The 13,119-nt window shown below is 43.1% G+C and overlaps 2 protein-coding genes across 9 annotated transcripts in view; both read right to left on the reverse strand.

The window, feature by feature from the left end:
• Positions 1-984, reverse strand: part of LOC124014277 (protein kinase C and casein kinase substrate in neurons protein 2-like) — a 37,599-nt gene extending 36,615 nt beyond the window's left edge. For all 5 annotated transcript variants that reach the window (XR_006834998.1, XM_046329099.1, XM_046329097.1 and 2 more), the window contains exon 1: positions 845-984. The gene's annotated coding sequence lies outside the window, so the exon portion shown is untranslated. The remainder of the gene's footprint in view (positions 1-844) is intronic.
• Positions 985-1,153: 169 nt separating this feature from the next.
• Positions 1,154-9,570, reverse strand: LOC124014052 (polyglutamylase complex subunit TTLL1). Of its 4 annotated transcripts, XM_046328733.1 has the most exons (11): positions 9,458-9,472; positions 9,271-9,350; positions 8,660-8,793; positions 8,227-8,435; positions 7,788-7,968; positions 7,288-7,425; positions 6,883-6,991; positions 6,589-6,732; positions 6,341-6,427; positions 4,895-5,058; positions 1,154-2,918 (listed from the first exon to the last, which is right to left on the reverse strand). In XM_046328733.1, exons 3-11 carry the CDS (start codon positions 8,770-8,772, stop codon positions 2,786-2,788), a joined length of 1,278 nt encoding a protein of 425 aa, XP_046184689.1. In that variant the 5' UTR covers positions 8,773-8,793; positions 9,271-9,350; positions 9,458-9,472; the 3' UTR covers positions 1,154-2,785. The 4 variants fall into 4 exon arrangements, 3 of the variants coding, with proteins under 3 accessions (XP_046184689.1, XP_046184688.1, XP_046184687.1); XM_046328732.1 differs by having other exon boundaries at positions 8,660-8,797; positions 9,271-9,570; XM_046328731.1 differs by having other exon boundaries at positions 8,660-8,801; positions 9,271-9,570.
• Positions 9,571-13,119: the final 3,549 nt, after the last annotated feature.

The following is a 13,119-nucleotide window of genomic DNA, read 5'->3' on the forward strand; positions in this document are numbered from 1 at the left end:
AAAACGAATCTTCTTAAAATCAGATTTTAAACCTAAGTCACACATTTGACAGTGCCACTTGGCCATTTAGTGTGAACCAATGATTTATATTAGGTGCAAACCACGGTTATGTTAAAAAAAAAAAAAATTAAGTGATTGAATTCATAAGTCAGTTTTAAAGTGAAAACTAACTAGCTTTTTAGCTAGAAACGTTTACCCGGTGACAGAAGATCGCTAGACACAGAACATTTGTGGAGATTAGTTGACTCTGAATTTAGACTACAGGAGATGACAGCGGGGTTATCTTTACTTCTGAAACCTGCCCCGCCCTTCTTTCATCAGTCACCGAAGCAAGGGCTGTAGTCAGACAGATCTTGAGCCAACTAAAAATATACAACAAAATACTCCCGATCCAATATATTAGTTCCCTAGTTAGGGAGCTAGCTCGTTAGTAAGCAATTGGCTATTATGCTAGTAATAGTTTACTAGGACTAGGTAGCGGGCTATCTTAAACATTGTTAGTTAACTAAATCATTAGCTGACGTTAACGTTAGTTAGCTACCTAACTAGGCAGCCTTCTACCAGGACCCATAACAAGTAACGTTAACTAATTAGATCTAACGTTAACTAGCTACCGACTGTACTGCTATGTCAACCATAGTTCGTTAGCTAGCTAACGTTAACTTAGCTGTTTCATACCCCACCTTCCAGCTGGTTGGATAGTAGTGGCTAACGTTGGTTAAATAGCTTGCTTCTGGTAATGTTACATAGAAAAACGTTCGTACAGTTGCTTTAAAGTTTAAAAACCAAAGTTCCAAATGAACAAAATAGGTATTAGATATAGCTAGACATGCTATCACTTTACCTTGAAGAGTTCCGCTCCTCTTCAGAGACGCGAATCAATGAATAAATTAGCTGTATTTAGCTGGCTAAACTTTTACCAGTTTTTTTCTTCTTCTTACCAGTAACAGGAGCCGCAGCATGAACGCACCCACCATCTCTTCCGGTATGCAAAATAAAAAAAACTTCAAAATAATAGTTCTCATTTCAAGAAATTTCAAGAACCGCAAACAAAATGAATATATGGCCTCTGACACAGTCCGTGTTAGGTGTGGGAGTCTGTCTAATGCACACAGGTGACCCCTAAAAATAGAGATTTACACAAATCCCCCATTGTTTAATTGGATTTATTACATGCAGACATTTGAGGCACCAGGAATTATTAATACATTTAAAAACCAAAAACATTGCATGTTTATAATTCCTATATTCAGTACATGTATATAAAAAATATATAATTGCAACAAAGAATGAGGGTAAAAGGATGACATGAAATGCATAACCAAATAGTGTCAAAAGTACATATGTTATTTTAATGTAACAGTGTATATTTCATTGTGTACTAAATCCATCTGTAAGACAAAGGCAGCAGCACCATATTAGTATATATAAAACATGGTACAGTCTTCTATACAAAAAAGTCCACATCATTAAAGGCTAAATCTAATGGTGACTGTTAAAGTAATCATTCACCCAAATGACATATTGGTTTCCTTTGGGTGAACTATCCCTTTAACAACTCTGGGGACCACAGTGGGGTGGGATGTATGGTACTGTATATAAGAAATGAATAAAGATACTCTATGGGTTATTACATCATGTTCACTTTCACACAATCAGATGGTTCAGTCTGTTGTAGCTCAGTAGCCACTTCAGCTTTAGTCAGCTTCAGCTTTAGTCTCTTGTATGCCAACCGCTCGAGGTGACCACACACTGTGACCAGAATGGGATTATCTTAAACACACAGGCAGACCAAGGGTGTGCTGGTCAATGTCTCAAATGGCACCCTATTCCCTATATAGTGCACTACTTTTAACCAGGGCCCATAGGTAATAGGGTGCCCTTTGGGACGCAACCCTGGTTTCGAGGTCACCCCTCCAAGGTCACACCACAGGAAAATATTTGTTGGCATGGCAATGTCATCCACAACACAAAATGGAAGGTACTTCAACGTTTGAAGAGCTCACCTCTTCACTTTATATCCAGATATTTAACTGTGAAAGCATTTCTTTATCCCAAAGTTGAACTTATGAGTAACAACTCAAAAGTAAAGTTGTATAACCAAACATTGAACAAGTCTCTCAGTTTTATAAAAGTAATTTCAAAACGTTGACTGTCCTATGCATACTGTGCATACTGTAGCCTTATAGCCTACTCCAGTGGCTTGAAAAGCAAATGCTTCAAAGCATTGTCCATTACACTATGTTTTATACAGTCAACATATAGCAAATGCTTTTCGGGTCATGCATTTCAGAATAAAGAGGTGAAACCTGTCAGTTTTCAGACATGAACAGAATAATTACACACGTCAATGTGTCTTAACCTAGCAAATATTCTGCTTGAAAACATAAAAAAATCTTCAATTAAAACAATTCCAAGACAATATATGTAAACATTATTCAAACAGGTGCATTGATTGAAATCCTCTAACAGTCATCTGAGAACGTCCCCTTCCCATTGTTATATAAAAGGTTGATAAATGCTATTATTTAGTGTATTATACAGAGCTTCTGATAAACGTGAGTGTGTGACCCTTTCTGTACTGACACACATGTGTCCTTACTTGTGATGCATGGCAGGGTCCTCAGAGCTTACTGGGTCCTCTCCCTCCCTGTCATCCTTCCATCCCTCTGTCTGGGTCGTCCCTTGCCCCCGACCCCCTTTACCCCATGAATGACACAGGAAGAGCAACGAGAGGTCACTGAGAGATCAGTGAAGGGACAGTGAGGCGTTGGACATTGCCACCTCACTTCCAGGTGGCGGCAGCTGGGCGAGGCCCGGTGCCCCCCTTCGCCGTTCCCTTAGACCCCAGCGATTGGCCTGAGCGACTCCGTAGGTCGCGTTCTGCATTCTCGCTCAGCGCCTGCTCCTCGTCGTACCTGAGGAAGGGAGAGATAGAGGGAGGGCAGCAGGGAGAGTGAGAGAGGCAGGGACGGAGGGGAAGACAGAGAGGCAGGGAGGGAGAGAGTGGTGAGTGAGAGAGAGACGGAGGCAGGAAGGGAGGGGAAGAGACAGAGGATAGAGAGAGACAGAGGATAGAGAGAGAGAGTACACTCTTAGAAAAAAGGCTTCCAAAAGGGTTCTTCGGCTGCCCCCATAGGAGAACCTTTTTTTGGTTCTAGGTAGAACTCTTTTGTGTTCCAAGGGTTCTTCAAAGGGTTCTACTATGTGGATAGCCAAAGAACAGTTTTAGGTCCTAGCTATGACCTTTTTTTCTAAGACAGAGTATTGGTAGGAGCTACAGTGGGGTACGAAATGAGTGACACCCTCGATAAAGATGATCCAAAAATAGAGATATTTGGCCACGCACACTAGTGGTGGGTTTGGCGTCGACATGAGAATGCATGAGCAGAAAAGAACCCAGTACCTACTGTAAAGTTTGGTGGTGTATCTTATGGGGCTATTTTGCTTCCACTGGTCGTGGGGTCCTTGTTAATGTCAACGGCATCATGAACTTTACCCAGTATCAGGATATTATTGACAAAAACATGGTTGCCTCTGCCAGGAGGCCCGAAACTTGGCCGCAAGTGGATCTTCAAGCAAGACAATAACCCCAAGCACACATCAAAATCCACAAAGAAATGGTTCATTGGCCCCAAAATCAAAAGTAGAAACCTATTGAAAAGCTGTGGTTTGAATTGAAGAGGGCAGTCTATAAGGCGCAGACGAAGTATATCAAGGATCTGGAAGGATTCTGTCAGTGGAGGCTGCTGAGGGGAGGATGGCTCATAATAACACCTGGAACAGAATAAATGGAAACCATGTGTTTGATGGTTTTGATACCATTTCACTCATTCTGCTCCAGCCATTAGCAAGAGCCTGTTCTCCCCAATTATAGTGCCACCAATCTGCTGTGGATTCTGTATGTAGGAATGGTCTAAGATCCCTCACAAAGTGTTCTCCATCTCATAAAATAAGTATGGATGCTAGATATAGGAAGTATGAAGAGAATATAGTAATAACATCACAACAAAAATGTAACTCTGAGGTAAAAGGCTGTGTGTTGTCATTCTGATCGGTCAGATAGCTAGCAACAATGACTAGAAGCTGCTATGCGGTGAATCGTAGATGGCTTGTTTCAGTTCATCTGATCCTAAATCAGTTCACGGTTAGAGGTATTTTCTCTAACCGTTAATCCTGGCTTGATGGACCAGTAGTTTCAAAACGTCAAACCCTGTCCATCTGGCACTCCAGAATTAGATTTTTTAAACAAATAGTGTGTTTCTTTTTACCCTGGGCCACATTGTCACGCCTTGGTCACTGTATTTTGTATTTTTGGTATATGTTTGGGTAGGCCAGGGTGTGACATGGGTTTATATGTTGTGTTTCGTATTGGGGTTTGTATTAATTGGGATTGTGTATGATTAGGGGTGTGTCTAGTTAGGCTTGGCTGCCTGAGGCGATTCTCAATTGGAGTCAGGTGATTCTCGTTGTCTCGGATTGGGAACCGTATTTAGGTAGCCTGAGTTCGCGTTGTATTTTGTGGGTGTTTGTTCCTGTCTCTGTGTAGTGTTTACCAGATAGGCTGTAATAGGTTTCACGTTCCGTTTGTTGTTTTAATATTTCAGTTATTTCATGTACCGCAATTCCTTCATTAAAGTCATGAATAACCTACACGCTGCATTTCGGTCTGACTCTCTTCATTCAACAGACGAACGACGTTACACACATTCCGTAGTCAAACGCTGCAGATAGAAATGCCATGATTAGATCCAACTTGATTCCTTATTCTACATGCCAGAGAAGCATAGCATATTTCTATCTAAATATTCCAAAACGCTGCGTCCTGCTGAACACGCCCCAGGCCTGTTTTCTCCCTTGAGCGCTGTGATAGGAGGAGGGGGCTGTCACTCACAGGACTTGGTAGTTGCCCAGGGCCTCTCGGGGTGGGCTGCGGTTCCAGCGGCAGTCGGGAATGTCCCCGTTGGGTGTGACGATGTTGAGAGTGTCATTGATCAGATTGTACTTCAGGATCCGGTCGTTGGCTGTGCTGGAAGTGAGCGACGGAGAAGCGTTAACCTGGAGGATAGACGCGACACACACACACACACACACACACACACACACACACACACACACACACACACACACACACACACACACACACACACACACACACACACACACACACACACACACACACACACACACACACACACACAGCAGAGAGCACAGGTCAGGATAAGCATTAGTCATTATGTACACACGGGGCAGCATGGAAAGTTCTGTCCTGAGTATGAGTAGAGTACAAAGTACTGGAGACTAGTAACAGGCAGGAATGACCTCACTATTTCACTGTTTTCATTTCCTATCGGTCCCCATAGGAACTGGGAGCTGCTTATCAGGCAGGAAATGTACCACACGGACAATGTAATAGCAGCAGAGGTGGATGTGGGTTGTAAATATACTGGCACACAGACACCCACATGGACAACTAAGAGAGAGAAAAATAGAGATCAATCCCAGAAAGACACACACACACACAGCTTGGTTGGAATCACTTCCTTGTTTCCCAGCCTTTGCAGACTGAGACTGCTGCAGGTTGGTTCCCCAGCTGTTCTTCGACAATACACACTAATGAGGGCTTGGCTTTGGCATGCCGGCTATTCTGCCCCGGGTGGCTGTACCAGAGGATCTCACAGTGAATCAGCACTCCTACACACAGGGACGCTTAGTGAATACTGGACCAGGCAAACTTAAACAATCTACCAAAATAGATCCGTTTTTATTCCTGTTGAAGTCAAATGTGTAATTGCTAGTACCCTCCGAGAATGTTTGACTTCATGTACTCAGCCAGACATTCACAGTGAGAAACCAATAGAAAGTAAACGACTCAGTATGCAAACAATGGCAGATAGAGAAGATTGAAGGAGTTTACAGAGTCATAACAACAGACAATTGTTTCATTGTGACATTCCTAAATCCTAAAAACATACATAACTGCTGGTGAACCAGAGTACGGTTTGTTTCCTGTACATTGCCTTGAGCAGGTTTTAGTCAAACACCTCAGACACAAACACACACACACACATATACAAACACTCACACACAGAGAGAGAGAGAAAAGTCAACCCTAAGGACATTAAACTTGATAGACAGAGAAAGGTACGCAGCACTGGTTTCCCTTCACAAACAATGCAGAACAAAGAAAACCTTTTGACACGAGGTCATCTTCGTAGGAACAAGAATTAGTGAGCAAAACTATAGTGTGTTCACAATAAGAGAGACTTTTTTACTTCACGTTATTTTTGCCTATGTCATGTAATTACACTGTGTTTGTGTGTGTGGGTGGGCGCCTCACCTCAATGAGCCATGGCTTCAGCTTGTCATCGATGATGATGTCATATCCATAACACTCAAAGCAATGTTTATCATTGTTCATGACGGGCTGTGAAGAGAGAGAGAGAGAGAGGGAGTGTTTAGAGGGGAAAGGGAAGTTAGTGCGTTGAGTGTGTGGGACAGGAGTGAAAAAGGGAAGAGCAGCTGCAACACAGCAGGGATAAAATGGGGAACACGTTTTTGTTTCCGTATGTGTGTGTGACCACTCACAGCGACAGCCTTTAGGGACTGCACCATGATCCAGTGGATCTGGTCAAACAGTCGGCTGGTCACCTCCTTCCCCCTGGTGCTCTCCAGGTACAGACGCAGGTTACTGACCGTCCACTTCCCACCGTGGACATGGTTATAGTCATCCTGCAACGTGTATAGATGTATTGTACACACGTAGAAATATATACGCATAGAAACTCATATATTTATGTAGGAGACATTTCTGCCTGTTGTAGGCCCATTTAGTGGGTTGTGTATGTGTTATCTGTCTTGAAAACACACATACACACTTACCCCATGTCTCTGAATGGCCACATTGGTCAGGTGCACAAACATGTTGTCCAGTTCACTAGTGCTGGGGGTGTACTTCACTGTGCAAAACCGGCAGAAACCCAGTTTATACCTGGAAGCAACACAAAGGTCCAAATGGTCAAATACTGATCTGATCAAATGCTGAAGTTATAATTCATCCGAGTGGCAATATCCTTTAATGTTTTACAGAATTATGAAAACGTATATATGCATACTGCACTGTTTATAATCATGTATTTGCATTATATGTCAAATACTGTCTATGTTTCTGTTAGTAAAGGGACAATTAAGTTATTATCTATCTATTACCTATCCAGTCATTTCAGGGCGGTAGGACTTGAGGGAAATGAACCCGGGCTGTAGGCTTTAGGTTAATCATAAACCTACATGTAACACTTGAGAGGTCGATAGGTGGTAACCAACACGTAGAGACGCAGGTCAAACTTCTTGCCTCCGATCAGCAGTGGGTTGTCGATGTACAGAGAGATGACATAGGCCTCCTTGCCACTTGAGGCCGCTACAAACCTAGCAAACACAAAGGAAACGGAGCATCAGTCATTTATCTATGGACATCTCATCTACGGACAACAGTGTTGAGAACAGCAGATTCCAGAGTAGTGGGGTAATACTACCTGTATGACATAAGACTGACTGTGAACAATGCAAATGCAAGCAAAGACTCACCTTTGGCAGCCACACACAGGACATGTTTATCAGTAGTTAGTAGAAGTGTGTGTGTGTGTGTGTGTGTGTGTGTGTGTGTGTGTGTGTGTGTGTGTGTGTGTGTGTGTGTGTGTGTGTGTGTGTGTGTGTGTGTGTGTGTGTGTGTGTGTGTGTGTGTGTGTGTGTGTGTGTGTGTGTGTGTGTGTGTGTGTGTCAGCACTCACGTGGATGTACGGCTGTCTCGAGACCACTTCTTGATCTGGGAAAGTTTGTTGATGAGGAAAATGCCTTTTCCCTGAGCCTTCCCACACGGCTTCATTATCCACGTGCTGGAAGGACTCTTACGGAACTCCTCCACAAACAGATTATAATCCGCCGGCAGCATGAACGTCACCGGCACAAAGTCTGGGTCACAACCAGACAGGGAGAGAGGGAGTGTAAAAACAGAGAAATATGAAAGGACAGTATTGATGACATTTGTCGACATAAAATAATGAGTGAGTTTAGCTCTGTTATTGCCCAAAACCCCCAAAAAAGGGCCACTTCTAGTCAGAGCCCCTTGTAGCAGGTGCAACTGAAATTTAAATGTATCTTACGTCCATATTTATTTACATATATTGTAAGTAAGCAGTGTGCGTGTACGGGAAAGCTCATAACTGCCACCTAAATAAAGGTATTTCCCGTTTTCGTCTTTCTCGGCCAGCGGGCTTCCCTCCTTCTCCATATCTTTGCGGTAGCGTTTGATGTTCTTGATCATCAGGTCCTTCCTGGTCAGCTCGTAGTGGTTGGGGAAGTGGTTGACCATCTGCTCATCCGAGAGACGGTAACCCGTGTCCACACTGAACACGTTCCGGATGGTCTGGACGCTCATCCTATAGGGAGGCATAGACGGATCATAAACAGGGTTTCCCCAAGGCTGATGGAGTGTTTTTATTTGACAAGACCAAGTAGAATCGCCTGTTTCAAAGCATTCTTCTCTCCCGTTTTGTGCCCACTGAACACGACCCTGATCTCTGTATGTGCTACACTGGCATTCATAAGCACCCACTGTGTATTGTCACTCAGAGAAAGCTCCATAGCTCCAATGACAGCCTACCAGTAGAAGTTCCAGTCCTCGTTCTCTGTGACCTGAGTCCATCCTCTCTTCTCAAAGTTGTTGATGAGTACGGATTTCTCAATGTCGGTCACCCATTTCACCTTATTAGCCATGGTTCCTCCTAGTCTCTCTCTCTCTCTCTCTCACACACACACACACACACACACACACACACACACACACACACACACACACACACACACACACACACACACACACACACACACACACACACACACACACACACACACACACACACACACACACACAGAGAGAGAGAGAGAGAGAGAGAGAGAGAGAGAGAGAGAGAGAGAGAGAGAGAGAGAGAAAGAGAGAAACACACACCAATGCAAGCACAAACACACACGCACAGATGAGCTTAGCACGTGTAATAAACATAGGTATAACTAACGTTCATAGTCTATTGTTTTGCCCATGATGAGCCACTGCAGTTAGCTATCTCGCAAAACCACTGAATTCATGTGCTATATTCACAACTATCTTTTGGTAGCATTTTGGTGTCCTGTAAAGCATTGGACACAATCGCGTTATGTCAGCTAGCTAAGTATCTATGTATCCTTCCACACCAAATAACAGTTTTAGCTAGCTACCTGGAAATCGATCTTCTAATCTTCTTGTCAGACCTCCGGTCATCAGCCCCAGCTAGCTGGATCCACCCTGCCTGAGACACCTGCAAAGGATAATGATTTTCATCCAATCGTGATGTCTGGTTCAATCGCCTTCAAGGGGAATTTAATGCAAATTATAAAGGAGAAATCCTCAATTTATTGACTTCACCCATGTAATCTGCTAAAAGGGTGGATGCTAGTTATCTCTTATCTTGATTTATCGATCCATCCCAGTCAGCTGGAAGATGAATACCGTGCTCTTCCGGGTGAATAACCTAGCAACCGACGACGCGTCGAACTGTCAAATATTCCCGGCTCGTTCCACCACAGGGTGGCGCTAAATGCACATGGTCCAATTTTTAGTGCAGGGACATTTTGCGCCTCATGATTCCCTCTAGTGGTTGTTGAGAGAAACACTCCTCAAGGATCTTCCTGGTGTAACTGCCATAGGCGTGGCTGTTGAAATGATAATTGTGGAAGTTACCTGAAAACAACAAGATTAAAGGACGCTGCTGTAAGTTGGAACATTATAAACAACTGTGAAATGTTCAAAATATTTTTATATTTAGGATATTGTTCTATAATGGCCATATCATTTGCGTTACAGGGCGGCGTCTACTTTAATCTACAAAATAGGTAAGTTTGACATTTTTGTTATTCTACAATGCACCTGTTCCTTCGTCGTCAGACAAGGAACATTGTGTCGACACATATTGACTGCAGTACTGCTCTTCCATAGATGTGTAACTCGATGACAAAATATGAATAATGATATGATCATTATCATTGTTTAAATATTTTACATTCAAATGGGGAAAATTATACTGTCTTTCTTGCTTTGTGTGATCTTCAAATCGACCTTCGGTTTGTTTGGTGAAGAGGATGACATCACCTTGTCTTGACAAACCCCTATCAAACATTACTATCCACAAATAATATTTTCCCCCAATTGTTATGATTTGATCATGCTGTAGAGCTAAGGAATATATGTTATTAGCATTAATACTTATTCATTTAATAATTCATAGCATCTTTATTACCTATATTTTATATTGTATTTATTTTTATTTGCCTATCATTTTGCCGCTTTCCATGTTGTCGGTTGTCTGTAGCTTGTGAGGTATGGAAACACTTTGTTGCTTTTATGAATTTTGTCTTGCTGCTTTTTGTTCTATGTTGCTCTGTCTGTATGCTATGTCTTGCTTGTCCTATGTTGCTCTGCCTGTGCTCATTGTTCAATGGTTGTCTATATTGTAATTGTTTTTAAATAACCTGCCCAGGGACTGCGGTTGAAAATTAGCCGGCTGGCTAAAATCGAAACTTTTACTGAAACGTTGATTAATGTGTACTGTCCCTATAAAAAATAAAATAAACTCAAACTCCATAAACTCAAGACTAATGACAAATCCATCCTTTCATTGGATTGGCTTGAGACATTACATTTGTAAGGACATTATGTAACATTACAAATCAAATGTATATTTTAAGATGACAAAACAAGGAAGCAATTGTTTTGCGATGGTAGCCGTTTGGTTGATTTGAGTAATGTAAATCCACCATTTGCATTGTGACTATCTCTCCAACAGCACGTGAGCAGAGGGACAGAACAGCTTAGGGACAGGAGAGCAGAGGGACAGAACAGCTTCGGGACAGGAGAGCAGAGGGACAGAACAGCTTAGGGACAGGAGAGCAGAGGGACAGAACAGCTTAGGGACAGGAGAGCAGAGGGACAGAACAGCTTCGGGACAGGAGAGCAGAGGGACAGAACAGCTTAGGGACAGGAGAGCAGAGGGACAGGTGAACAGAGGGACAGAACAGCTTAGGGACAGGCGAGCAGAGGGACAGAACAGCTTAGGGACAGGAGAGCAGAGGGACAGAACAGCTTAGGGACAGGTGGGCAGAGGGACAGAACAGCTTTGGGACAGGAGAGCAGAGGGACAGAACAGCTTAGGGACAGGTGGGCAGAGGGACAGAACAGCTTTGGGACACACACATACGTGTGTTTATTTTCTGTATCACACACACTGTATCTTGAAACCTCACTGAGCCCATCCTGTGCAGTGAATCCTGAAGATGACATCTTTTCAGGATGAGGAAAGTTTGTGTCCACTGACCTGAATAATCTCCCCGGCAACACACTTCTGATCACATGACTCAATATTTACACAGGTAGATAATTATGGGCGTTACATTTATTATGACCATAGTCACACACACAGCTAGGTGCACTGACTCACCTGTTAGCACACACACACACACACACACACACACACACACACACACACACACACACACACACACACACACACACACACACACACAACTGTTTTCCTGACATGGCTTCCACATGATTTATGTGTGACACCCTGAAACTCATAACATGTGTGTGGCAAACTATTTTCTTTATCAGAAAACAAAATGGTGGAGCACAGAAGAGAGCGACGCCGTGCCATTTCCCTCAGGGCTGGACCTAGTGAGGTGGACAACGTCACCCTGTCTGATGTGAATCTCAGGTAGAGGCTACGTCACCCCAGTCCTGACCTCTTGATCAGTTTACACAGACGATACGAGATAAGAAATTGTTACATTTCACTCAAACTCTGTCAAATCCAATTTTATTGGTCACATACACATTTAGCTGATGTTCTCTTATGACATTCAAAGGAGGTATTCCAACCCTCGTTTTTTCCTCCATTGAAGTAGTCACTAATTTGAGATGGGTGAAAGCAAAATGGTTGAAACTGGACACTTTGTTGCTACCCAATCACTGATTACCTCAAGGAATAAAGAACGCATTTCTAATGTTTTGTGAACATCATTTCTGTCCGTCCCTCCTTTAGGATCCATGCCAGGGCTGCCCGGGCTACAGGTCGTCAGCTGGCAGAGATGGGTGACAGACTGGACCGTGAATGGGCAGAGAGACTCCCTAATCAGTGGCCTGTGCCACAAACTCTCCATGTGACAAGTCCTGCCCATGCCCTGACTAGAAGCATCTACAGGTGAGAGGGCTCAAAGACCAGGATGTATTGTGCCAAACAACTAGTAAATCAGTGCTTATTTTGCACATAAGAAATATTTAACACGCAATTAATGAAGATAATATGGTTAACAAAGATCTCATGTAACTCATTATCAGGGGGATACAAGGACAGCTTTGGGGAGTGAAGAGTTTGCCAGGCGTGGTCAAAGCCTGGTTGGCCTCCGCTGTCCACAGGCAGGCTACACAGAGAGCAGAGGCTTGGGTAGCCTGGGTAAGAGCCACTAGCACACTTCCTATACCTACAATATATACTTTTCCTCATATGCATTGGGGGTAGGGGCTAAGGGTAGATTTGGGATTGGGGATAAGTCTCTTACTACTACTCGTGTGTTGTCCCTTGCCCCTACACAGGTTTCCAGTATTGAACCTCCTAACTACCCTGGTTGGGCCAAAGCGACGCTTGCCACGGTGGCACTGGTGGCCACGGCAACCATTTGCACTGCATTGTGGAAGGAGTAGAAAGGCTAACCGTTGCACTGAGGGGGCCTTGAGCTGGACTTCTAGCTACAATGTTCTATGTTGGACAATTTCCTAATTGAGTGAGATTTTTAAAAAAATTACTATAGACTTTAATTTAAGAAAAAATAAATGCAGTGTGTGTTGTTTGATTGTGCTGGATCACGGTTTTTATAGTCTTATCAACTTATGCATGTTTTAAAGACTGTTGCTGGTCTGCAGTATTTTCTATAAAGATTGGGCCTGTTACTGGTTAGACATTTAATTGCCACAACTATCTTATCACACCATTAAATGGAAGCTGTAAAAATATTTTTTAATGACTTGAGGAAACC

Source organism: Oncorhynchus gorbuscha, linkage group LG25 (genome assembly GCF_021184085.1).
Source record: "Oncorhynchus gorbuscha isolate QuinsamMale2020 ecotype Even-year linkage group LG25, OgorEven_v1.0, whole genome shotgun sequence".
Classification (NCBI taxonomy): Eukaryota; Metazoa; Chordata; class Actinopteri; order Salmoniformes; family Salmonidae; genus Oncorhynchus; species Oncorhynchus gorbuscha.